Source organism: Netta rufina (genome assembly GCF_964035555.1).
Source record: "Netta rufina genome assembly, chromosome: 5".
Taxonomy (NCBI): domain Eukaryota; kingdom Metazoa; phylum Chordata; class Aves; order Anseriformes; family Anatidae; genus Netta; species Netta rufina.
The window spans coordinates 18,529,591-18,556,873 of NC_140128.1; the positions used below are offsets into that span (position 1 = coordinate 18,529,591).

The 27,283-nt window shown below is 35.8% G+C and overlaps 2 protein-coding genes across 8 annotated transcripts in view; both read left to right on the forward strand.

Annotated features, from left to right (window-relative positions):
* CPT1A (carnitine palmitoyltransferase 1A) overlaps positions 1-11,391 on the forward strand; it is a 38,654-nt gene extending 27,263 nt beyond the window's left edge. For all 7 annotated transcript variants that reach the window (XM_084287736.1, XM_084287739.1, XM_084287737.1 and 4 more), the window contains 7 exons: positions 275-391; positions 1,179-1,343; positions 2,561-2,695; positions 4,575-4,727; positions 5,671-5,775; positions 6,693-6,785; positions 8,200-11,391. In XM_084287736.1, the coding sequence (XP_084143862.1) occupies positions 275-391; positions 1,179-1,343; positions 2,561-2,695; positions 4,575-4,727; positions 5,671-5,775; positions 6,693-6,785; positions 8,200-8,286 (855 nt within the window). In that variant the 3' untranslated portion in view covers positions 8,287-11,391. The remainder of the gene's footprint in view (positions 1-274; positions 392-1,178; positions 1,344-2,560; positions 2,696-4,574; positions 4,728-5,670; positions 5,776-6,692; positions 6,786-8,199) is intronic.
* Positions 11,392-12,886: 1,495 nt separating this feature from the next.
* On the forward strand, positions 12,887-26,929 carry TESMIN (testis expressed metallothionein like protein; the record flags this gene model as incomplete). The annotated part of the gene is made up of 9 exons (XM_084287269.1): positions 12,887-12,907; positions 15,921-16,038; positions 19,469-19,545; positions 21,885-21,970; positions 22,653-22,724; positions 23,362-23,464; positions 24,885-25,022; positions 25,875-26,050; positions 26,773-26,929. 9 exons carry the CDS (start codon positions 12,887-12,889, stop codon positions 26,927-26,929), a joined length of 948 nt encoding a protein of 315 aa, XP_084143395.1.
* Between the last annotated feature and the right edge of the window lie 354 nt (positions 26,930-27,283).

The window sequence follows — 27,283 nt, forward strand, 5'->3', positions numbered from 1 at the left end:
TTGGAGGTGGGATTTTAATTAAAACACTGATTATTTCGGTACCATGTAACAAAATGTACTGCAGCAGTCAGGTATTTTGTACGTATCTCACGTTTTCCTGTGAAGAAGACAGGCAAAAATCCCTTAAAGTAGTAGGAAAGCATCTATCCTCACTCTTTGAAAACAGACCATGTACTATACTTCACTATCTATTGAAATTGTATTATGCTGACTTCAAAATTCTAATTTCATAGCAATATGTTATATTTACAGTTTTGAAAATGTATCTTTGCAGAATGTAATGGCAACTGAGTACCTTGAACTGGGCTATTCAGAGGATGGACACTGCAAAGGAGATACCAATCAAAATATTCCTATGCCTACCAAACTACAGTGGGAAATTCCAGAAGAAGTAAGTACAGAGCAGATAATGCTCTGGGGAAGGAGGTCCTTAGGAGGTCCTTTTTTTTTTTTTTTTTTTTTTTTTTTTTTTTTTTCCCCTGAGCAGTCAAATCAGTTTAGTAATTACTGATAACTTCATAAATAGCTTGAATTTCCTTGACCCCTGTAAGATATTATTTCACCTTACCCAGTTCATTTAAAATGATGTCAGGGTTTTTAACACCCGCTTTTTAAAATTCTGGTTAGGAAATTTCAACTTCTTACTAGAAACGTTCTTGCTTGGCAACATATCAAAAACAAGTGGCCATCCATTGTAAATAGAAACTGTACGGCTATAGAGATTTTTTGCTATGGTTTCATTATTGTGCTTGTGTAACATCTCCTTTTGATTAGCTGTCTTTAAGTATTAAAAGTTCTGTACAGAAGGCTTTTTCTTTATTTTTTTCATGAGTTCAAGACAAACTGCCATAACCCTATTTCATTTTAATTTAAAAAGTAATGGCTGGTGATACATTTAATTAAGTATGTTGTGTGGTTTTTTAAGCCCAATTTTGGGCTCTAAATGAGTATTGGCTTAAAACTCTTTTAAAGCTCTTTGAATCTCAACTTTCAGGCAAAGATAGCTTCTCCAAAGGAAGAGTAATTAGACAATGATGTTCATGGCACACAGAAAGGCAACATTTTTTATGTGTCAGTTAAAAATGCGTGCGCTTCTTCAACATTACTCTTAGATGCCTTCTAATGCATGCATATGTATATATTTGCATATAAGTAAGCAATTTCTTTTTTTATTATAGTGCCAAGAAGTGATTGAGAGGTCTCTGAGCACTGCCACGGCTCTGGCAGATGATGTGGACTTCTGTTCATTTTATTTTGACGTTTTTGGGAAGGGACTAATAAAGAAAGCAAAAACTAGCCCTGATGCCTTCGTTCAACTTGCCCTGCAGCTTGCTCACTATCGGGTAAGAACAGACTGCTTCTGGCTTATAGAATCATAGAATCGTTCAGGTTAGAAAAGACCTCCAAGATCATCTAGTCCAACTGTCAAGAATGGACATCTAGATTATAGAATCTCATTAAATTGGGAATAGTATGTTTGCGTACTATTAGTACGCAACTGTTTGTTGTGGTTAAAACACGTGGCTGTGTAAAGTACGCTGTACTTTAACTTCGCACTGCTTGTGCAAGGTCATTCCATGGAAGTTAATAGAAATGCGGAACAGATTACTTGCTGGAAATTCAGTGTCCAAAGGTTGGCTTATTGATGCTAATGCGGCTTTTTCTTTTCCCGTTAGTTGTTCTGTCTCTGGATACTTCGTAGATATGAAAATTCTAGCATGTGTGTTTTCCAGTAGTGTTATTATCTAAATGGTATTAAACTTATCTTTTAGTTGGAAGTTCCCCTTAATTGGGTAGTTGGGGACATTCCCAAAGAAGATTAATAGAAGTGCCTGCCTGTTTTTTTTTTCTTGTAGCTCACTTTTTCTGCAGTCTGTTTTCAGAAAGCACCAATGTAACGAAATTTTAATTTCTTTTCCCTCCTTCCCCCCTTTTTCTTTCTTCTAACCACCTATCCTCTTTATTTTAAGCTGAACAGACTTGTGATCTGTTCTGATGTATATTTTGATCAGGAAGAGTTGCTAATGTGTTAGATAAGCTTTTACAACTTTTTTTTTCACTTTCAGTTTTCACATCCTTGAATCACATTCTTTCACATGCTTTCCATCCCCATGCTTCCATTCATCTACATCCTATTAAACTTTGGGTTGAAAATATTCTTAAGGATGTCACAGTCTTCTAGGATGTCATAATCTTCTATGGATTATGTACCATAGTTGTATTAATTAGGAAGCCACTGAACATTCTTATAGGTTTTTGGTAGTTTTTTAATTGGTATCTGTTTATAACAGACTGAAAAAGACTGTATATAAAATGCATGGTGTAGTCCTTGTTAGTCCTTTCTGGTTTGGTTGTTCAACTAGTATTTATCAAATCCCATTATTAATCTTGTTTTTTTTAATCATCTGTAGATAAGACTGTTAACGGTGGGCTACTAAAAACTTAACATTTAATTTGTGGAGTGATTCGTATCCTGTGTGCTTACCTTGAACCTTACTGTTGATTAAGAATGGGGCTATGTTCAAATAAACCTTTAAGTCCTTATTTTTCAAATTTAAAGGACATGGGAAAATTTTCTTTGACATATGAAGCCTCTATGACGCGCTTGTTCAGAGAAGGCAGGACTGAAACTGTCCGTTCATGTACTGTTGAATCATGCAATTTTGTTCGAACCATGGAAGATCCAACTGAAAGCGTAAGTTTACTGTGTTGTTTCCTAATACCATTCATAAGTCACATGGCTATCGGTACTTATTCATACAAGCCCCTGAATTGTTTTAAAAGATTTAAGGAAAGATCTATGCCTTTGTTTTGAGGAATGATGTGTAGCATCAGATAATTGTCTGCATCCTCCATTAGTATGACAGGAATTGAAGGCTTTACCGAAGGTGAATGGCAGTAACCACCAGAATACCAACTTCTACAGACCCTGAATTACAGAAAACTGAGGTGACTATAATAATCAGTAACTCAGCACTGATGTAGCACGCTCAGTGTCACACCATTGTGGAAGTGTCAGCATTCAGTTTAGTTTGTCTTGCCCTATTATTTTTGTTAGTCCTTTTTCCCCTGTATTTTTTCCTTCCCCTATTATGGCCTTAGCTGGCAGGGTATGCCCAGCTTTGGACACCACACTTGAGGTATGGATGGACTGGAGAGAGTCATCATGAAAGTGACAGAGATCCAAACAGGATCTGTGAGGAGAACTTGAACTTCTTTATTCTTGCCTAGTCTAAAGAAGTGAACTTAGTGTAGTGAGAAGAGGTAGGAAGCCAGGTTGTCCTCAAGTGGGGGGAAAAAAGCTGATGGAAAGATGATGGGAACAATCTGTTCTCTTTCCCAAGAGGTAATGGACTTAAATTTTGGCACGAAACACATTAGGGAAACATTTTCTGCTACTAAGGATAGATAATGAGTAGCAAAGTAAATAGTCAGAAGCCTCAAACAGATTATTTTTTTTCTCTTAAAGTAAGTTACATAACGGTTCTTCAGGAAGGAGCTTTAGTTGATCTGATCTTAGGGAAGAGAAGAAGTCGAAGTAGATGAACAGTTCTGGTTCTTTCCAGCTCGGTGATTCTATGAATAAACGTTCATGCAGGAAAACACTATATTGTAGTTTAACTTTATTTTTTCTGATTAGCTGATGTGTATATATTAAGAAGTGAGTATTTGGAAATGACTGTTATACATTGTCAACATTGGTAATAGCCAAAAATTACATGGTCATATACCACTTCATTAGAAAATTAATTTAAGAAATGCCAATTATTGCCACTTGTGGACCTGGAATAAAAATAGTGATCCTGGATGATCTTCAATATGTAACTGTTCCTTTAAAATGAAATGAAAACACTATTTATTTATTTTGAATTTTAAGTTACTATGTATAATGTCCAGCTTATTGCTAGCAACCTACAGGTTTATGCTAATTGTTTTCAGGTAATTGTGGTATCACTCGGAACCTAAACCCTTGATTCCCATTAAGGAACTTTACTGGGAAGGGGGTGGGGCAGGGTGAGGGTTGAATGGCTTGTGGCATAAAATACAGTGATGCTAGACATAAGAAGTGACAGGTTGCCATATTTTCAGCATTGCATTCCATATTATAAAAATCTTAAAATAGCTATCTAAAAATGAGCTTGGAACTAATAATTTCTGTCAGCCTCTGCATTACGTTCATATGTTGTTGTCAGTTAGCCTTCTAAAATAGCTGTTGAAATTCCTGCTTTTCTTAAGTCATGTTGAGACTTGCTTTTCTGTAGCTAAGAAACTAAATATACAAAGTAATAAACTACAGTTGTAATCATGTTTGTTTCTGTGGTTATATCACATTTAAAATATTGTTTTGTTTTCATTTTGCACTATTTACAGCAGGTAATAGCTAATACTGAAATAAAATACATGAGGTTGCAAAGTGAGTGAATTCTAGTATTTGGTCTTAGTTGCCTGCCTTGTCTTGTACTTTGTCCTTAAATGCTCTAGGCTCAGGAGCCATTGCTGTAACTTAGTTATTGTACCTCCACCCTCAATCCAGTTCATTACCTGATTTTCTTCTTCTTTATTTCATTTTTTAGAATGAAAATAAGCTTAAGTTCTTCCGGGTTGCAGCTACCAAACATCAGCACTTATATCGTCTTGCCATGACTGGTGCTGGCATTGACCGCCATCTGTTCTGCCTCTATGTTGTTTCCAAGTACCTTTCTGTAGATTCTCCTTTCCTTAAGGAAGTAAGTGATCTTTATTGGTGTCTATTGATTACAGTAAATAATCTGTGTTTACTTAGTGTCTTCTGGTATCTGCTTACATACTTACGTAATTACAATTTTCCTCAGAAAAAAAGGTAAGTGTTTAGGTAGCACTGCTTAACATTTACTGGTAGATTACAACTTGGTTTTGTTTTGCTTTATATCTACACTTACTAATGGGCATTTTAGTAATGTTATGTACAGGTTATAGAGGTTTACAAGAGAGATGTAATATGTATTAAAAAAAATACTGGCTACTTGTGGCTCTTAGCATATTTTCAAGGTATTACAGCCTTTCTCTTAAGAATGCTCTACTGGAATTGTGGCAAAAAAAAAAAACTTTGTTATAAGTTAATGTGAGCTAAATCACTAATTATGATTTTTTTCCACGGCTTGTTACAGTGACAAATGCTTTATTAAACCAGGTTTTAAGGCTAGGATTTATTTTTAAAAAATTGTACATCTTTTGAAAATAAGAGTGTATTCCTGTTTTAAGTTAAGAATAAAACAGCCTTGTACAACTTCTGTAACCTTGCAAGAAACTTCTGTATATTGTTAGAGATTTTTCAAATCCCAGTGAAATACTGTGGTAAGTCATTGGGATTTGAATGCTGCCTTTCTTGGTCTTATTAACAAGACCTGGTATGCAGGGTTTACCAGGTTATAGACCAGATTTATCTGTTTTGAAATAACATTTCTTGCAGCAGAAATGCTATTTTTTGAGAAATTAACATCAAGACCTCATATATGGCCTGCATATCGGGATAGGTTCAGCTGTTTCTTTTAACCTGATTGATTGATTGTTCCATTAACATGAACTGGAGTTATCTTTAATAATTGCTTATTGAATGTTTAATAACTTACCTGGATTATGTTCTTAAGCAGTATGTTGTACTTGATTGCATCCCTTTCTTGTCTAACAAAGGTGTTGTCGGAGCCTTGGAGGCTGTCAACGAGTCAGACACCACAGCAACACATTGATCTGAAGAAGAACCCTGAAATGCTCTCCAGTGGTGGAGGATTTGGACCAGTATGTTTGCTAAGTACAAGTGTCTATTTTGAAAACAGTTTCAGACTAAAAATTTCAGAGGTGTAATACCTTAGTGTTGCACATTAAAAGCACGTGCTGCACTTTTAAATGTATGTGTTTAATGTTTTCCAAGATATGGATGTGCTTAGAGGAAACATCATGTTTTTTGCCTTGTCCCAAGGGATTATGGAATGGATTATTCCTAAGGAAATGCACAGTTGCCAAATGTGCTACAGGGTTCCATGTTCTGATAAGCTGGGGGCTTTTATCACATCAGTTATGCCCAGAGATTGATTATGCCAGGCTATTATTACAGACAAATGCTTTATTACTTAATCTGGATTTTAAGGTTGGCATTTGTAGAAGTAATTTCACTTTTTTTTATTATTTCCTGATTAATTAAAAACATGTTCATGCTTTCTTTTTTTCCAAATTAAGCTAATTAAACTGGTATGCTAGCCCTCCTAAATGTGAGTAGTGGCTAGATTTAGGAAAAAAAAAAATCAAACTTTGTACAACTTTCATAGCCTTTAAAGAAACTAGTATGTTTTTAGAAATTTAAAGAGCTGCTGACTTTGCTGTAGTATTTTTTACCAGGATTTGAATGTGATAGTTGATAATGTGTCAGCACTGTCTGTTAAGTAGATTTTACCAAGCGATAGACTAGATTTATCTGTTTCCAAAAGCATTTGTATTAAACGAACAGTCAGAGGGACTACAGGACTGCTCCTAGAAATTAGAATAGTTAGTCTATTTTGGTTGGTTTGTCAAGATGGAAGCTTACAGAAAGCTTATTTTTTGCTTCAGGAAAAACTGCAAGGGATGTTAAAAACTGCACAGTGAGAGTTGTGTAATTATGTACAAGATCGTGTAGAAAATGAAGGAAAAAAATAGCACTTGTTTTTGTCTTTCTTTAGGTGGCTGATGATGGTTATGGTGTTTCTTACATTATCTTGGATGAAAACTCTATCCATTTCCATGTCTCCAGCAAAATCTCCTGTTCTGAGACAGTAAGGGACAATTCTTTCCTGTATTTTAATAAATTTGACGAATATCTGCTTGTAAAACTGTTCTACTAAACTTTTTAGACAATGAGTAGGACTTACAATGTTGTTACACTGTGGGTTTTGACGCCTGTTACACCTGGTTTTGTGGATGACATATGCTGTATGTTAATTTTTTTCTCAACTTCTATAAACTTAATAGCTTTATGAATCATGGAAACCATATGCTACTTCACTTATGCTTTCAGGCATAAGGAAGGCCATCTTTACGCAGGTATAGTTCCTGGAATTTATGTGAAATGACTCATACCTGTCCCATAAACAGTAAGATAGGAATCTCCTGGTTTTTGTTTTATATTTTCAGTTTGATTTGCCTCTGACTGCAGTTGTAAAGATAATGAAATGTGTGCTCTTTATTCTTTGAATTTGCTTGGTCTAAGTAGTTCTGAAAGGAAGTTGACCCATAAATTGTAACCTGTGCTTGGGAAACATAATTATCATAATTTATCAGAGTAACACCCAACTATTAGAATGTCGCATCTGTTCACTATCCTGCTGATTCAGAAGCGTTTATTGAGTGAGCTTTGATTCATCCTTCCTCTTTGTCTTACGACACGCTCAGTTTTGGCAGGATCACATAGCTGAACTAGTTTTCCTCTTTTGACCTTAACTTGTCCGAGAGATCTCGATGCCTTCAGTTAATCATTAAATATTAGAAAATACGACTTTGTTCTTACATAGGCACTTGAAAAACAATTTCAACTTTTAGTTTATACATTAGATTTCCCTGTAATTTTACTTATCAGTCAAGGCAAAAGTCCATACAGGGAAGGCAGCACTTCATGTGCTTGGCCTTGATACTAAGCTGTCTCTGCAATAGGTTTTATAATGTAGCTAATGATTTATATTTGTAATTTTAGTTTCTTCCTTGTACCATTCATCTGACAGCATGAAGACTTTGTTTGCACTTAAGTAAATGTAATTTTCATTTTCAATACTTCATGTAATTCTTCAATAGTAATAGTTTCAGGATTCTGGTAGAAACTCAACTGAAAAATGTTTTTATGCTTTTTCACAACTACTAAGTTGTCATACACTTTCTGAACATTCTTCTGTCTTCTAAAAATCAGCTTTTACAAAATCTTCATGTATAAAATAGTTGTCTTTTTTTTGAAGTCGTAATACATAGTTATAAGCACATGTTCTGAAAAGGAGATTCTCCCTTCTCTGTACGGAAACAAATACATAATGAAGAACTCATCAGTTAGTAACAGCATATACCTGGATTAATTTATATAGCATTAGAATTTCTGTGGTTTATATCCCAAAGTTTGAAAATTTAATGTTAAAATTCCTTCTTTTGCTTAAAAGACAACCGTTGCCTGACTGTGCTCATAGTTCTTGTTTGTTTGTTTTTAAGGATTCTCATCGCTTTGGAAAGAACATCCAAAAAGCAATGGTTGACATCATGGGTTTATTTAACCACAGTAAAAACTGTACAAAGTGATTTGCCGTATTGGTGCAAAGCAACCTCCTGTTGTTGGAATGGGGACTCTTCTGAACAGTGAATGAAAGCAAGGCTTGTCAAACAATAGCTGGTGAAGAAGCTGAGTCACAATCTTATTGATCATCTATGAAAACCTTAGCAGTGGCTTGAATGTTTCATGATTTTTTTTTTTTCCAATGTTTTGGAAGAATTTATTTCCACAAAGGGTGTCTTTTGAAATCTTGTATGTTTCTAGGGATGAAGTATAGCATTATTGCATGAAGGTATGTGTATTCTAACTCCTGCAGTTTTCCCTTAATCTGTATACCCCTGTTCTTTTTTTTTTTTTTTTTTTTTTTTTTTCCCCTTTCTTATAATTGAGTCTACTTCCCTCCCTGAATGGAAGGGATAAAACATATCAAGCCTTAAACTCAAGTCCTACGAAAGGTTTGATTTGGTATATATTGATAGTAGAATGTTCTTCAAAGTATCTGCTGCTTTATGTCAATGAATGACAAAACTTGTGGCTATTTACCTTCATTGACTTCCTTAAAACTAATTTCTTAAAAATGTTAAAAAAAAATAAATATATTTATATATATACGCACACACAGTGAATCACACCTCACTAGTGTAATATAAACCAGTGCATCACACTCAACTAGTGTAGTGGATTTTTTTCTTTTTTTTTTTTTTTTTGGAAAGTATGTGCTACATTGAGTAGTAAAATACTATGTAAATTAGAAGGTATCACATTTTTCTTACTACTTACAAGCACGTTTGCCACATTGTTGATTTTTGTTTCCATATAAATGGACCTGTGTGCTTGTTCATGCCAGTGCCTTTAAAAAAAAAAAAAAAATCTAAACCCAGGAAAAAAATCTTATGCTGGGAGTCAGTTTTACATTATTTTAGTGATGGGTGAGGGGAAGTAGTAATGCATATCTAGTTCTGAAATTATAACTAGGTGGGTATGACATAAGTAGACTTGAATATCTTTGTGTATGGTGCAGCTAGGTTCAAAGCTCTAATGAAATAATTTCATATTAAATAGCAAAGATCATTCTCTATGAAATGTAGGAGTAATTGTTTCAGAGCTACAGATACTCATCAGCTTATTTTGCTGAATAGTGTCGGTGCTCAGCTGAGGTAAGTTTGAATCCCAGGGAATTGTAAAAATTATTTAAATGCAAGCCTGTTGGATTGTCTGGGAATCAGGGCTGCCTGTAGAGGTTGAGCAATTGCAGTCTTCCTTCTTTCAGCCTGGAAGGACCAATACTATGTATGGCCAGCTATCTACATGAGAAAAGCTGTGAAGGCAGTAGAAATCAACTCTAGAATGGGGAAATCCTAGCTTTATCAAATCCTTCCTGGGAGATGCCCTTGATCAAGCAGTTTCTGGAGGATACAACAAGAAATTAGGGTAGGGGAGTAGGGTGGACAATTTCACTGAAAAGGGGGCATAATATTTCCAAGTGCAGAAGTAAAATGGTTACTACAAAACCGAAGTAACTTGGTATGTGATGCTTCACTTCCGCGGGCTTTATTGGTGTCATTACTTTTTAGATCATGCAATGCAGTGTACCTGGTAGGGCAACAAATTTATTTTTCTGGGAATGTAAAGTACACGATGTTTAGTAATACAGTAAGTGCTGCTCCAGAGCTGTGCTAATTTTGAAAGCACTCTGGGGAATGATACAAAACTTCTCATTAGATTTTTGGATGTTTTCTGGCCAGTATTTCTAACTTTATATGCCTTTTCCTGTTTTTTTTTTTGTTTTGTTTTTTTTGTTGTTGTTGTTTTGTTTTTTTTTTTGTTTTTTTTTGCAATGTTCTAGATATTAAAACACTTCTGTGTGTATGTTTGAGGTAGGAAACCTTAACAAAGATCCAGTATGCATACTTAAGCAAATATATGCTTACATAAAGGACCCCCCATAGAAATTGGCCAAAGACTCATTATTCGATTGGGTACAGTGTGTGGGAAAGGAGACTTTGAAATAAGCCTTACTGCAGCTGACAGGCCTGGCATTTATCAGACTACTGCAACAACATTATTAGTGATATATTCCTTTGGAGCTGCAGAAATAATACACTGTTTTTGTATTGACCACTGACCAATCCATACTTAAATTAACATAGGGCATATTAGCTTGTAGGTTTTCCAAAAAAAAAAAAAAAAGTTTAGATTTGACTCTCAGGTGTTAAATGTTTTAAGTCTAATTATAGTTAGTGCAGTTATCAATGCAATTTTACATTCTTAGAGTAAGCATAATTGGCACAAAGTTGTTTTTGTAATTGTAAATGTTTAAAAGTGGTGTTAAATGTATCTTTTTTTTTTTTTTAATTTGGGATAGATCATAATTCCTAAACAGATAGGATTTTATTTCATTCCTTAAAAACATCAACAGCGTGTAAATAAAATATGCTTTTTGGATGTAAATCTTAGCAATCCACAGTGAATGTAGGCTATTAATAAATAATTAATTTAAATCTTGATGTTTGATATGTGTACATACAGTAAAACTTACTTGCTTCTTTGCTCAAAAGCCATAGGAATGTAATTGAAATTACTTAGAGTTGAATGAACTTTATAGTACAATGTACTTTATTGTTGAAGTAAAATGTTTTGGAAAAATGATTCATCCATAACTAAACCTTGAATCCCTTGAATCACTTCTTGATGAGTGATAAGAGTTCAGGTTAGGACTGACTAGGTAGTAAAAGTCAGGTTGAATGATGATAAATTAACCTGTTTATTAAATAGCAGTGTGGAATTGATTGAATACCTCGAATACGCATTTTCAGAATTTCTTGATTCGGCTATTTAATGCAACAGAGTAGGAGAGCTTTGGTGCGTTTAGAGGCTACCATTGTCCAGAATTAACACCACTCAAACTGAATATTCTTTTAAGGGTTGATCTTCTGAAGGACAAAAGAGGTGTGTGCCTGACCTTGAAAATCATGATTCTAATTCACCCTTTGTACCAATTGCTTTCTTGTATAAAATGTATTAAGCTGTTTTTTTATCTTGTTCACTTACTCTATTGTGGTTGGTTATTTACATTCAACACTGTGTCAATGTTCTACCCTCTTCTGTGACTTCAAAAAATAAAGTTTCACAATTACCACTACTTAGTAAAATGTTTTTGTGTCTTTTTTATCTTTTTTTGCTGGCTCCCTTGCTCCCATTTCTGGGCTTGTGAAATAATTGCTGTTAAATCCAGTTAGGAATGGTAGTAGGAGACTACTCAGCGTATTTTAGTAATTACAGGGATGTTTTAGAAGTTCTGTAGATATTTTGCTGGGTAATGAACAATTTTTCAGGGTCAGTAGAAAGAAACAACATAAGTTTTTAGTCCAGATTTTTTTTTATGAGGTACAAATAGCTGCTGGAAAGTTTCTGTGAGACTGCCTGCAAGCCAATAAACAGCACTGGTTTTTGCTTTACAGTTAATAGTAATCCAGTATAGTAGTGAGTTGTAGAAAGGGCTTTAGGAGCAGAAGTTGGAAGCCAGCTATTTCACAGAATCACACAATCACAGGATAGTTGAGGTGGGATAGGGCCTCTGGGCCCATCTGGTCCCAACCCTACTCAAGCAGGATCACCCAGAGCAGGTTGCTGAGGACCACGTCCAGGTAGGTTTTGAAGATCTCCAAAGTGGAGACCCCACACAACCTCTGAGCAGCCTGTGCCAGGGCTCTATGCACAGTACAGAAGGACTTCCTGATGTTTAGAGAGAACCCCCTCGTGTTCCAGTTCGGGCCCATTGCTTCTTGTCCTTGCATTGGGCACCACTGAAAAGAGCCTGGTTCTGACCTCTGCACCATCCCTCAGGTATTTATAGACGCTGGTAAAATCCTCCAAGCTATCTCCATACTGAACAGGCTCAGCTCTCAGTCTCCCCTCTAGGAGGGACGCTCCACTCCCTCCATCACTTGTGGCTGTTCTTCAGGCACTCTCCAGTAGCTCAATTGTAGCTCTTGTATGGGGCAGCCCAGAACTAGACCCAGTATTCCAAGTGTGGTCTCACCACTGATCAGTAGCAGTCTTCTGCATAACAAATTATACCTTTTGGCTATAACAAACAATAGCTTATCTAGTACCAGGGCTTTGGGACTCTGACTTATTGTAATGTGAGATAATTTCCAAGAGGGGAGGTAGAGCAACTCCCATCTGAGAGCCTCCGGCTCCGCATTGAAGGATGAACTCTGAAACAAGAGTTGAAATTTAAATAGAACTGCCACCAATTAAAGTGACAGCCTTTGCTGTTCCCCCATATTTAACAACTTATTTCTTTTTAAAAGGTAAAGAAGAGCAATCTCTAATGTTTATGCAGTGTATAGTGGAAGGAAATGCAGTTGCTGGGTCATAATTTCTACAGCGGGAGAGTAACTACTGCTTTTCTCAGGACACAGTGGGAAATTGTAATGTGCCTGCTGTGTTTTGGTACCAGCTGCCCTAACAGTAGTGAACTAAGATTTACTCTTTCGGCATCTGCCTGGAAATACTCAATAGTTTTGGTTTGTTTTTCATTTCAAGCTGCCGTGGGCGCCCTGTGAGGGGAGGGAGGTTTCCCTGTGTGGAGAGCCAGCGGCCGTTGCCCCCGGGCGGGGCGTTATGGCGCGTGCGCGGCCTCCGGTAACGGCCGGGGGAGGCCGTGTGTGCCCTGCTCACTGAGGGGGCGGCGGCGGCCCCCGGGGAGGTGAAGTCCCTGGGGAAGGGGCGGGGGGCTCCCACGGCCCTGCAGGTGGAGTGAGGGGCGAGTCCTGCCCCGGGGGTGTCCCCGAGGGGGTCGTGATGGGTGCGTGTGGAGCTGAGAGACCTCAGCCGTCCCTGTCTGGCGTGTGCTAACGCTTGAGCCTCCCCGCGTTGGTGTGGTCTGAATCCAGAAATAGGAGCGATGGCAGCTTAATGTTGGCACTGTGGTACTTAAAGGGCAGGGAGGAGCCTGGTCTGCCTCTGGCAGTAGTGGCACGGAGAGCATTTGGTCTCACCGGGCTGCTTAGGACTATGAACCTGAAGCAGGATAATTATTGCTCTGCAAGCAACACCTCTGTCCAGGCTCTGTGGTAGGACAGATTCGATTGCTATTAAAAAAAAAAAAAAATGATTCTGATTTAAGCCTGAATGCTGTTAACATATTTAAAAGTTACAAGGGCACGTTCTTATGGTAACAAGCAGCTGTTTGCGTTGGAGTGGTGGCCTGTGTTTTCTAAAAAGCAGATTCAGGACCCTAACGACCACTTGCAGTGTTATATTTTTAAGTTTCATGTTAATTGAATCAATCTTTAGTATTGTGTGTACTTAGTCTATTTCATTCACTTCTAGATATAAAAGCTGTTCAGAAGAATACTGAAATAGAAAATGTAATTATCTTCAAATAAATGAGAAGGAGCTGATGGTCTGTCTATGACTATGGAGAATCAGATATTGCTCGATATAAGATCAGTTATAGATGGTGGACTTGTAACTGAAATATTTAGTCAAAATAATCCTTTTATTTCTGAAAATTTTAATCTGGAAACTGCAGTAATAAATAATCAATTTGAAGAAGGATTGTCATCTAGTCAAGGCAATCATTTATGCACTGTAAATACGGGAGAGACTCTGTTGGATCACTTTAAGTATCCTCCTACCGCTGAAAATCAGAATGCAATAGCAAAAGTAGAAATATATCCACATGGAAACAACAGCTGTGGCAATGAAGATCTTGGAAATTACAAGGAATTAAATCTTCCAGAAGAAGATGAACATACATGTTCACCTTATCTGCCTTCAGATGGTGTCCATTTTCTTTCTTCTGTCATGACACAGCATAAAAATTGCAGTGTTCCAAATTCAAGCATTTTCTCAGCAGAAGAAACAGTCGATCAAAATGTCAGAACTGTACCAGTAAGATTAAGTGAAATAGGAATTTTGTATGTGCTTATTTGTGCTTGAAATGTGGGGAACTACCACATTAAAACTTACATGAGATCCACATTATGTCTAAAGTTACATCGTAAATTTTATACTATAACAAAATTCGTAGTAAATACAGCAATAAATTTATGTTTTGTATTACCATAAATAACATGAAGTGAACATGCAGTTCTGACTGTTGTTTTATATATTACCATTGGTATTAGCAAGTATTAGGTAGTTGTACAAATTACAAATATTGTATTAATTTCTAGTTCTACAGGTGAGTCAGTAGACATCTTAAAAAGTATGGTCCAAATGAGCTAACAATTAATTAATTTGCAACAGTAAATTGTGGCCTATATTGTTAAATCTCTGTAGAGAAAGTAGTTTTGTATGTGGTGTACTTTCTACATTTGGCAAAGTTTTTCTGTGTATTTTGAAGGTAATACCTCTGTTGCTTCAGTTACTATCTATAAAGTATTATCTATCATTAAACTTTCTGTGATGCTCACAGGACCAAATCCATGTGCTTTATGCAGACTAATCATATTTAGAATACTTTTGTGTGCTTCTATATTTCTTTATGGTTGTACAGTATCTTCTGCAGAAATCCCCTCATTTTGTTTTTGCTCTGTGGGCTGCTATTAGAGGAGCACCAAAGCTTAGTCTGAGAAACTATTTTGAAATCCCAGCAAGGTGCTAGGCTGAAGTCATGTGGCAGCTGTGAGGCTACCTGTGCAGGAAACCTCTCATCACAGAACCTATTGCTTACATTACCCAGCCCTTTGCATTTCACAGTGGCATTTCATCTTGAGATGCTCAAAGTCTACCATGATATTTACCTTATTTACCTTACATGTTTTAGGTTCCTTTCTGATTTCGGGTTATGGTTTAAAAGGATCTCTGGCTTGGGAGTTTCTCTACGCTCATGCTCAATATTATCAGTAGTTCTTTAATAATCAAAATAATCATCTTAAGTCTTTTGACCTTTTGATAAGATTCAAATTTCTCCAGAAAATAGAGGTATCAGTAAGGCACAATGGTTCCTTTATTCAAAATCAAGCTGCAGGTAACAAACATTTGTTAGCCTTGGGTCTTCTATACAAAGGGTCTAAAAATAAGATTTAGAAAAAATCTTTCGGACCAGCTGCCTTCCTATTACCCTCAGAGTTTACCACACTAAATCTGTGTTTCCTTAATCAGTCCTGTTTCTTGAAGGTATTAGAACAAAATTATAATTGGGTTACGCATACTTTTAGTAAAATAAAAAAGCTGATTGGCTGTGTCTGTGCTGCTTACTTACCGTTCCAAACTGCTGTCTATATTATGTGGAGGAAGTAGGGAACATAAAGACTGAGAGCAAATTGTCCAATTCAAACAATCTCGATCCTAATTTGAGACTAAGAAATAGTTGGTTTTTATCTTTTCCATTTTCTCTTAATTTGCTTTATTATTGAAAATACAAAAGTAGATGTTAGGTATGATGCTATTATAGTTACAGGTATATTAGATCGGAACCATTACTACATGTTGAACAGAAAATGGAGAAATAATGTTCACATTTCAGTGGTATCTGGTAATGCTGTTTGCAGCATTTATGTGCTTAATTATATCTTGAAAATGTAAATAATTTATAATTTTGAAGGCCACTATAAATCATTTTTGTTTATTTGTTTGGCTTTTTAAAAATGAGACATTTAATATATACAAGTTATAAATTAAACATATTAAACATTCTGTTCTTCAGGTGTTTAGACCATTAATACCTCCAGTTGCAGGTGAGAATAACTGTATTTGTTATGACCAATATAAGGGAATCCAAACCAGCCCTATGCAGTCAAAAAACTTGCCAGATTGCTTAAATGGTAAGTGCCTCAAGTGGCTGAGTGGAATTTTTTTTTTTTTCAATAACCTTAAAAAAGCATTTAAATAGCTAAATAACATACTTTCTAGATTTGGAAAATTGCATTATGAGCCATTGAGCCATTTCTGAAAACATTAGTAGAGCTAAGAAGGCTTGGAAGGAAACAAGGTTTGAAATGGATCACCATTTCTTTGTGTATGTTCATGTTGCTTCAACCATGTAGTTGTCTTACTTTTGATTTTTTTTTCCTTGCTCCTATACCCCTTCTCCATTCATTCAGGAGAGTGTGAAGAAAATATTCCTTCTTGCAAAAAAATTTCCCCTTTGGATTTTGTCAAACAATGTTTTTATTTCACTTTGAAGTCTGACAAGAGGTGTTAAAACTGTGGTTTGCACTGATACTGCTGATGATAGTAAGCTCTTGAGTTGGTGTATTCTGCCTGTTCACAACCATGCTCAGGGTTAAACCGACTGCTAGATTTGGTCTGAAAGGATAGTTTTTCCTGAAGTCTGAATGGACCAAGAGCACTGAAGAAAGTTGCCTTCTTTTCTGATGTGGAATGTAGTCTGCTTGCTCTAATGGTATTGAGGAGACTTATTTAACAAATATTCTGTATTTGCAGGGTGATACTTCGTGGCCCATGTTGTTTTCTGTATCCCTCAAAAGAATGATTGAGTTTCCTTTTTGTGTACCAAGCCTTGTATGTCAGTCAGTGTTAAACAGACAGCCTACTATCATGTAGATGCTATCTAGCAAAGCAAGTGTTCTCAAGTTGTTCTTTCTGGCATATAATGTCCCTTATAATGCATTTAGTCCCGCAGCCATCCTTTGTATGTTAGCAATATACAGTCTTTACGATGGAACCTGACTTATTCATCTGCCTTGCTAACGTAATGTCATTGCTAAATGAATTTTACCAGATGGGCACAATAAACCTTTTAGAGACATCAAACAAACCCATACTGAAGTCTGTTTTTCCCAAGTCTGTCACAAGAGAATATTAAATATTCTTTCATAAGACTGTAATGCCATAGTGACATGAAAATCTGCCTTTATTAACACTATAAATGATCTCTTGGTATAAAAACACTGATCTCTTAGTAAACAAAATATTCTTTATTTTATATACTAGAATCTTCCAGCGGTATTTGTGGCTTACCTCAGACTAATGCTTCTGCCTATGATGAAATAGTAAGTATGCATTTATTTTTTTTAATTTATTGTATTTGTTTGGAATTCAAAGTAGATTTTAAAGCATGGCTACTAAGATGTAATACTTGATGTTTCAGGCTGAGGTAAGAGAGGCAATTAGAAATGTTATTGAGAATTACCAAGACAGAACAATTTTTCAGAGTTCAAATGTTGGCGAATCTGGCTGCAAGTTATTAGCATTGCATGGTGTAGTGGAGGAACCCAGATGTTTACACAGAAATGATACCAACCCTGTGGTGATTATATTCTGTAACTGATAGCAGAATTGTATGCTAAAGAAAATTCTTAATTTATTTATACCACACATGCACCAAAAAATCCTACGTAACAAGCCCTTTGTCAAGACTAATAAGACTTCCTCAGACTCACAGTCTAAATTTTATCAAGTACAGTGCTATTTTGTATATAACATATTATTTTCTACTTATCTATACTTGCTAGAAGCAAATATGATAATATGAAAACTACCTCACAAAGGAATCGCTTCTAAATAAGTGAAATGAAACCTTGAAACAGAATGTGGTGTTTTATGGTTAGGGAACTGAATCTTAGACCAGCATAGTAGAAAACTAGAGTAAAACAAAACAAAACAAAACAAAAACAAAACAAAAAAAAAAAAAACACACAACAACAACAAAAATGCATAACATGCAAAACACTCCCCATGCAACAATTTAGAGAACCAGGAGTCCATCTCAACTAGATTGAGGGGATACAGTACGGTACCTCAAGAACTGCTTCCAGAACCAAACAAAGTGAAAGGGTCAAAAAGCAAACAACTTAATGCATAATAATGAGTTTGTCTGAAAGACTCCAGTCTGTGATTATGCAGCTTTATGAAACGCATTGCCCTTATGAAAACCTTTATATCTTCATGTTAAGAATTAAAGTTTCTTAGATGAAAGCTAATCATTAGTTATTTATTCCAGGTAATCTGTCAGTTGGAAGGAGGTACTCAAATACTCTGCATAAACAACTCTGCCACACAGGAACTAAAACCAGTTTATCTATTGCCCCAGTATCAAGACCAACATAATTATCTTCAATCTGGTAAAATGAAAGTTAAAATTATCTCTAACATGTCAGATAGCAAGCACATCATGGTTAATGTGCAACTGCATGTGTTTATATTCTTACGCAGCGACAGTGGGAGATGAGCCACAGTTAGCATAGCTATCACAAGTTATTACATTATTTTATAACTGAAAAATGCTAGGCACTTCAATGCAATAAGAAAGATGAAATGAATATGTAGAATACAATGCAAGCATAAATATTTGCATATATTTGCATTTACCATAGCTTGCCACCAAGTGTCACTGTTTCTGTATAAAACAAGAGCAGCTTCGAGGGCTCTCAGGTATACTTTAGCCTTGGGATTTAAAATGTCCAACTGATTTTTGCATCATTTGGTGAACTTGAATTACCATCCATTTTTAAGGAAGGTGCTTTCTGAGGCCCTAAAGTTAATGGTTTAGCTATTCTGATGTTTGGTGGAGTAATACTTTTTCATCTTAGAAGCAATACAACACTTGAGAGAATATTTCTTTACTGAAATATAGCTTCCTCAGAAAGATAAACATGGCATATTTCATTATTTATCACTGTCATTTTATTTATTTAAATTGTTAATAATTATGTATTATTTTATTAACTTCATTACAGTGCTGTATGTTGATGTCAAAGTGAAAAGAAAGCCTTTTAATATTAAGCACCATACATAAACACGTTTCAGACATTTTTATCTTATCAAAATATTATAACTCTATGCCATTATGCCATTTGTTTTTTAATGTTCTTGGTGTCATAGAGTAAAAACAACCTGTGATCAAATTCCTAGCTTACAAATTGGCGATTTATTCTTCTTTAAGTTTTTTGTTGGTGGTGGTGGTTTTGCTTTTGTTTTGTGTGTGTGTGTGATCAGCTTTTTATTCTTGTTCTTTGCAATGAAAAAAAACATTCCTGGAGAGAGAACTTCCAGGCCACAATTCATTCATTCATTCATTGACACAATTGTAGAGTAAGCTTGGTTTCTAAAGTAGATTGTAACAGGAGGTGAAGAAAGAAGACAGACAGTGTCAGGGAAGTAATTTCTTTGTCAGTATAAGAAGTTCAAGCTACCTATTTGCAGGTATGCTTAATTTAAAAAAAAAATGCAAAAAATAAACTGTATACACGTAGTAGTTCTGCAGTCTTCAGGTAAATATCTTCTTTTCAGATGTGGGCAACCCTGTAACAGCTGTACTGGGGCAGTATTTGCCTGTTTCAGGTAAACTGGATCTTAATGAGCAAGAGGTAAAGAAGCTTTATTCTTTGCATTTATCAAGTAGCAGCATACATTCTTTTTACTTTCCTTAATAAGGGTTATTATGTCTATGTCAGGAATAACAACCATGAATTTTCTAAAGACAGTTTAGTTAGTCTGGACAGATTAGTTTTGCATCCAATACAATTTCTGTTGTGGTTTAACCCGGCCGGCAGCTAAACACCACACAGCGGTTTTCTCACCCTCCCCTCTCCCTCTCTGGGATGGGGGAGAGAAACAGGAAAGTGAAGCCTGTCAGTTGAGATAAAGACAGTTTAATAAGACAGAAAAATAATAATAACAACAATAATAATAACAATAATGATGATAATAGTACTACTACTAATAATGTGTATGAAACAAGTGATGCACAATGTAATTGTTCACCACCCGCTGACCAATGCCCAGCCTAACCCCAAGCAGTCCACTCCCCCCCCATGGCTAGCCACCCCTATCTATTGTTCAGCATGACGTCAGATGGTATGGAATACCCCTTTGGCCAGTTGTGGTCAGCTGCTCTGGGTCTGTCCCCTCCCAGCTCCTGCTGCACCCCCAGCCTGCCCGTTGGCAGGACAGAGTGAGAAGCTGAAACGTCCTTGGCTTGGTGTAAGCACTGCTCTGCAACAATTAAAACATCAGCATATTATCAGCACTCTTCTCATCCTAAGCCAAAACATAGCACCCTACCAGCTACTAGGAAGAAAATTAACTCTGTCCTAACTGAAACCAGGACAATAAAGGTATCACAGAATCATGGAATAGCAGAATGGTTGAGGTTGGAAACTTCTGGAGATCATCCACTCCAGCCCTCATGCCAAGCAGGGTGACCCGCAGCACGTTGTGCAGGATGGCATCCAGGCAGGTTTTGAATATCTCCAGAGAAGGAGACCCGACAGCCTCTCTGGGCAATCTGTTCCAGTGTTCTGTTGTCTTCACAGTAAAGAAGTGTTTTCTCGTGTTCAGATGGAACTTCCCTGTGTTTCAGTTTGTGCCCGTTGCCTCTTATCCCAGTTTCAGAATTTTCTGGAAACAATACCAAAATTAAAAATAGTTTTCCCTGAGAAAAATAAATGTTTTCCAGTTTTCAGAACTTGAATTTTGAATTTAAATAGATTATATTATTTCTCAGAACTGTTATGCAACTCTTTTGGGGGGAGGGAGTAGGAAGGCATATTGGCTTTTACAGAAGAAGGGGACTGTTTTCTTCCAGTAAAATTCTTTACATTCTCCTCATGATTAGGATTTAGTAGTCATTACGTCTGATTAAATCATAATTCTTTCATGTTTCTTTTTTGCTGATGGAATAAGTGGTAGAAAAGTATTTCAATTTATTTTTAAAAATGAAAACTGAACAGAAGACCAGAAATCTTTGCAGAAGTTTGATTTCTAGTGTGTTACTTCCAACAGAGCTGTTAGCAAAAATCACTGCAAATTTTTACCTGTTAACTTCTGATTTATGTGAAATGAATATGTGATGTCAGTACGAGCACAGCAGATGGGTTGTGAATAGCAATCATTGTCATAAAGGAGGGAACTGAAAACCCAAGGGCTAGAGGAAACAATCAACTATAGAGTTTTTCAGCACTAGAAGTAGTATATCAGCAAATTTGTGTCTAAACATTCTGGCATAGTGATATAGGCTGGACAGCTATTCTTTTCTCTTTAATTTTATCCTCAGTCTGTTGTTCCCTAAATTTCTTCTCTTGCTTTAAATATATTAATTTTCCTCTTCCTTATGGTCAGCTAGATTAATCACCAATTAAAATAACCATGATTTACAGTTACTCACAGCCCCTCATTTTACGTGTATTAACAGCATAATCCTATTTGTTCTTCCCTTCTCTCTCCATAACCAGGCTGTTATTAATCGCATATCTGAAGAGACAACAGATCTGCAGTCTGTTTTGTTGGCCTGTGATCTAATTCTTTTTTAAAAATTTGCTTAGTCTTCAACCAATTAGATGTCATATGGTAGATGAACATAATGTAAATTATCAAGTCACTAGCCAGTTTCAGTTGACTACTGGAAATAAAAGCAACTGAACATAGAATTATCAGTATGTTGAAAACAGTACGCTAATACTGCAGCACTGAAAGCTGTTCTTGGTACTTCACGCCAGGGGAAATGGGGATCCTGACATACCGAGCAGTTTCACAGAGGACATGCATGCAATTTTAATGGTTTTAAACTTCTATGAGTTTTATCACTATTCATGGCAAACAAAGCATCCTTGGAGCATTTTCTCAGTGCTACTTTATCTCTTCTAACTCATGAAAGTCTTTTTAAAAACTTAACATAAACTAGTTATATGAATTTTATCTTAAACAGTTTGAACATGGATCCTTACAGTCGGCAGCTAGCACTGCCACATTCCAGCCAGAATCAAACGTGCAAGTGAAAGTGCCTTCAGCTGGGTAAGATGAGTGAAACATTTAGTCCATGATGACTTCTGCATTTTATACTGGAAATGACTCCTAGACATCTTTGTGTTACATGGCTGCTTCTCTCTTGTAATACAAATGCAGTTCTGTACAAATGCTTTCTGTGTGTATCTCAGTGGTCATGAAGCCTGTTGGTGGTGGTCAAGGCTGTCTAGCATGCTTCCAGGGTTTCTTAGGATCAATGCAATTGTGGTGTCCACGTGTCTGAAAAACATTTAATTTTCTGAATTAGTGAATATGTTTCCAAATGTAAGTAATGTGCTTTGCCCATATTTCTAACACTAGTGGAATTCTTTTAATAATATTTAATTGGAGATCATTGTTAAATACAAGGCAGATGCAACCCCAAGGTGAGAGGAGAGAATGCTTTGCAGTTGCTCAACTATCACTGGATTCTGTGACTGGGGGCTGATTTGCCCCAGGTAGAGACAGCTGGTGGGTAGCAGGAGATTACAGGTTATTTAGTCTTCTCTTTTTGTCATCTGCTCTGTGACTCTACATTTGTTAAGTAGCTCCAACAGTGCTGAGGGAAAAAAGAAAAAACAAAACAAAACAAAACAGGTTTTTATTGTTTTAAATGTATAGACTAAATTTCATAGTAGCTGTATTTGTATTTTTTTTTTTCTAATTTTTTTTCCTTTTTCAACCTGTGTAGCCTACCTTGTCGTTCAGGGTTTACAAAGTCTAAGAAACCATGTAACTGCACAAAATCTCAGTGTCTTAAATTGTAAGTAATAGTTTATCAACATTTCATAAATGCTAGTAGCAGTGTATATATGAAAGGACAAACATACAATAAATGTATTCCACTGAACAGTCCATAGGTGTCAAAAGTTACTCCTCTGATCCTGAGTTAAAAAGATCAACAGTTTGTGTAAACTAATGTTCACACAAGCTCAGAATGTAGTGCAGAGTTTTGGATGACTGAATATAATAAAAAATACGGAAAATACAATAAGAAGCTAGAAGGTAATGATCAATGTGTATCCAGAAAATAATTTATGGAATGTAATTGCTGTGTAGTGAAGCATCTATCTGGCTGCCGTGCATAATAATATATGCATAAATATTATGCGCACAGTATTATTATGTTTACATGCATAAACATTATTTACATAAATAAGATGCATGGAGCCGTGTACATAATGATTACTATTTGATTCATTTGTGGAGTGGGCTTGTTTTACAAAACATAAAATTGAATGAAAGAGAGAAGGATTTTGTATGGTTTTGGGTATGATTATATGACTGAGGAAGGGGACATTTTTCATGAGTAGAAACTATAAATTCTGTCTTGAAATAGAATAACATTTAAAAGCAGTTAATCTTTTCATTTCTTATTTTGCCTTATATGTTAATCACAGATATTGTGATTGCTTTGCCAATGGTGATTTTTGCTGCAATTGCAACTGCAATAATTGTTACAACAATCCGCTTCATGAAACTGAACGATTTAAAGCCATTAAGGTAAAAAAAAATACAGACCAGTATCATCTTTGTGAAAAATACGTATGAAAAATACAGAAGTATTGTTTTTTCTCCAGTAAAATTCCTTGAAATGTTATTTTTATATTAAATAGCACTGTGGTGTCTCTATATTTTTCTTACATAAATAAATACCTATATATACATATTTAATTTCCTTTTATAGAACTTCTGATACTTTGGATTAAAACTGGTGGTATGATAACTGAATGATAATTTTCATTCTTGGAAGGAAGTATGGAACCCCAAGTTTAATTTCAGAAATGTTTTCACTTAAAGGAAAATTTATTGTGTCCCCAAATTAGAGGAATTTAAAGGAAAACATTTTATCATTATCCAAATTATTATTCTCATTGACAGATCTTCTGCAATTGTCTGTACCAGTCTTTCTGGTTGATTTATTCATGAAAGATAGAGTACTATGGGGGCTGATTTTTGTTTGTGTTTCAAACTTCAAAATCTGGGCAATAATTTAATCTTAGACGTATATATGTCTGTTATGTTTTGTAAAGTTTAGAGTGAAAATGAAAGGTCTTATTCTACTGCTGATACTTTAAAATTAGGATATATTAATGGCTTTGTTATTCTTGCATGCAACTCTCCAGAGCTCTTTTGTATCATTCAGATAATCTCTGGATTGTAGAAGAATTTGATCTAATTAGATTTATTACTTTGCTGAATTCGACCAGTGGAAGCTACATCAGTTTTTGGGATCAATGTGCAACAACTGGTTTTCAAATCAAATGCTCTTCAGTAGTTGTACTGATGGGGTTGTTGACGTCTGTTGATGACTGTCTTTCACTGTTGCAGATGGCATCCTGGTAGAGAATAAGAGATCTTGTCTGTGCCTGAGGAAAGCATACTAGCTTCTGTGTCATCCATAAATATTGGACATAAAGTGTATAGAATCCCTTTAATCAGCCTTTTAGTAGTCCATGGCATTTGTGAGGTCTTAGGATGTGAAAAAAACTACATTTCCAATGGAATATCCAATGCTGATTTCATTGAATGTTCTTGTATTGGAACATTAATAAATATCATTAATACTCATGAGATGTACGTGACCATATGTGCACTATTTTTCACTGGCAACTTTTTATTTCTGGTGAAAGTAGGGTCAGCAGCAAGACAAAACCAGCCCCAAGTGAATAGCAGATGGGTCATTTAGGATATTATTTGACCAATTTGAGTTGCTTTCTGTGATATAGCCCAGTCAGCTTAATATTCTGGAATCTTTGAATTTCTGCTTTCACATGCTGTAGAAGACTCTTTTATATATGTTCTTCATGTCACCAAGGATGAGTAGAAAGTAAGAAATTCGTAGTTAAATATTGCACGGCACTCTTCAAGTGTTTCAAAGTACGTCTTTGAATGTCTCATAATTTAACATTTTTTGTTTCAGGTCTGTCTCGATAGAAACCCAGAAGCTTTCCTACCAAAGATTGGGCAAACAAAACTGGGAGAAGTTAAACCTTACCATAACAAAGGATGCAATTGCAGGCGTTCAGGATGTCTCAAGAATTATTGTGAGTGCTTTGAGGTGAGTCAGGTGAATTTTCCTATTGTTGATTATTACTTTAACATTGATTTTATTTTGTAACTAGTTCTTTCTTTGAATTGTTGATCATAAATTTTTTTGAACATAGGAGTCACAGTCTCATTCTTGTCATGTCTTTGACTTCAGAGAACTGAATCTAGCTGAAGTTGATGAGTTAAAAGGCCAGCCAGCTTGCTGACCAGAACACTCTTGCCCCGCTTGGTCAGGTGCACCCCATCCTGTGTCAGCATTGCCCTGTCTCTTAAAAGTATGTTTGAGATCGTAGAACCCAAAACCTTGAGCATGGCACCAGCCATGCAGCCAATTTTTCACTTGGTCTGTTCATCTCCTTCTTCTTTGGTCCCAGCCTCCAAATGGGAAGATGGAGGAGAACATTGCTTGTACTCCTGATCCCTTTAACCTCCTTCTGAGGGACATAAAGTCCCTTTTGATATTTTGGAGTCTCTGTGTTGCAGCCTCATTAGATCCTGCATGAAAGAGTAGGAATGGGTGGTAGTCTTCAGGCCCCAACAGGCTTGGAAGACTCTTCATAATATCATGAATGCAGGCAATGTTTTCTGCCAATCCAGGTAGCTTTAATGCTCAGTCCACAAATTGAAGGGGAGCAGTCTGTGATTTGTCTGTGTACAGAGCAAGGGAGTATCACTATTCTCCACAGAGAATCCTTGGAGGGAACTGACTTGCTTCCTCAAATTGATACCGACAGTCTCACTCTGAGAATATAGACCAGTATATCTAGAATAAGTCCCTGGTGATATAGGTCTAGTTGTTCTTCAGTTGTATGTTTAATTTAAGTTTTATATAATTTTTATACAAATATTCTGTATTTGCCAGGCTAAAATTATGTGTTCCTCTATTTGTAAATGCATTGGTTGCAAAAATTATGAAGAAAGTCCAGATAAAAATCCACAGCTGACTGCGCTAAACTACATGGACATAGGAAGTAATGAAGGAAATAACCCAGTTTTAACATCAGCATTGGAAATATTACCAAAATTGGAGAAAGACAGGTGAATAGTTGGAAATAGTAATGCATAACCCATTGGTCTATCTTCAGTAATGTGTCATGTAACCAGTATCATATTTACCTAAGAAATAATGACTAAAATGACAGGTGGTTTGTATAAAAGGAATTACCTTCACATAGCTTTTTCCCTCTTAATTAAATAAATACATAAAGGGGAGACTATTCCTATCCCTTAGGAACGTATTATGGAGACTTCAAGGACTTACATATTAGTTCTGCTTTAAAAACAGAAGTTAGTTTTGTGTTGATCACATAATTAATTCTCTTCATAATCCCTTCCAGTCCATTCATTTCTAACAAAACCTTTCCCAAAGAAGTAGTAAGAAAATTGTTTTTATTATGTTTGTGGTGTTCAGACAATAATAATTTTGAAAATATTTGAATAATTTCTGCTGTGGATAATGTATAGATGGGGTAGATAATGTCAAATTATGCCTTTATTTGAATTGCATAAAAGAAAGAATAATGTTAATAATGTAGCCGAATACAATGTTAACAACTGGTAGTTTAAAGAGTTTATTCAAAGGAAGGGGTGGTAAAATGCCATTTTGGGAATCCTTGAGGAACTTGGTGCTGTTTTCTTTGCCAGCAGTAGGCTGAATTTACTGTTAGTACCTTAGTTAAGAAGTTTGAAGTTTGTCTTTTTAATTATTTTCTGTATTTAAAATTGATATATTTTATACTAAATTATTTTTTCTCTGTCAGACTGAGATATCTATCTTGGGAAGAAGTGAAAGCAACATGTACTTGTCTCCTGGTGCAAGCTGAAGAGGCAGAAAAACGAGGATATTCTGACTGTCTAGGTGAACGCATGATCATGGAGGAATTTGGGAGGTGTTTATCCCAGATTTTACATGCATAATTAAAACCTGCAAGACTGAAGGTTTTCAATAATTTTCCATGTATTATAAAGCCAATGAGTATTAATATGGATATATTGTCAGTCTCCACAGTGCCGCTGCTTAATGATCTTACCTTGATCTTTCATAGGACTAATTTCATTGACTTCTCATGAATTCTTTCTGGGTTATGCTGGTGTAAGTGAAATCCATGTAATATCCAACATTTTTTCAAGTAACTTAATACAAAAGAAAGCTTACTACATTTCCTACTAAAAAAGATTTTCTCTGTACTTACGATTTTCTGAAGAATTGGCCCAGTCTTTACCTAGACTCTATTAAAAGTCAGTTTAACTTAAAATGACTTTGGATGTTTT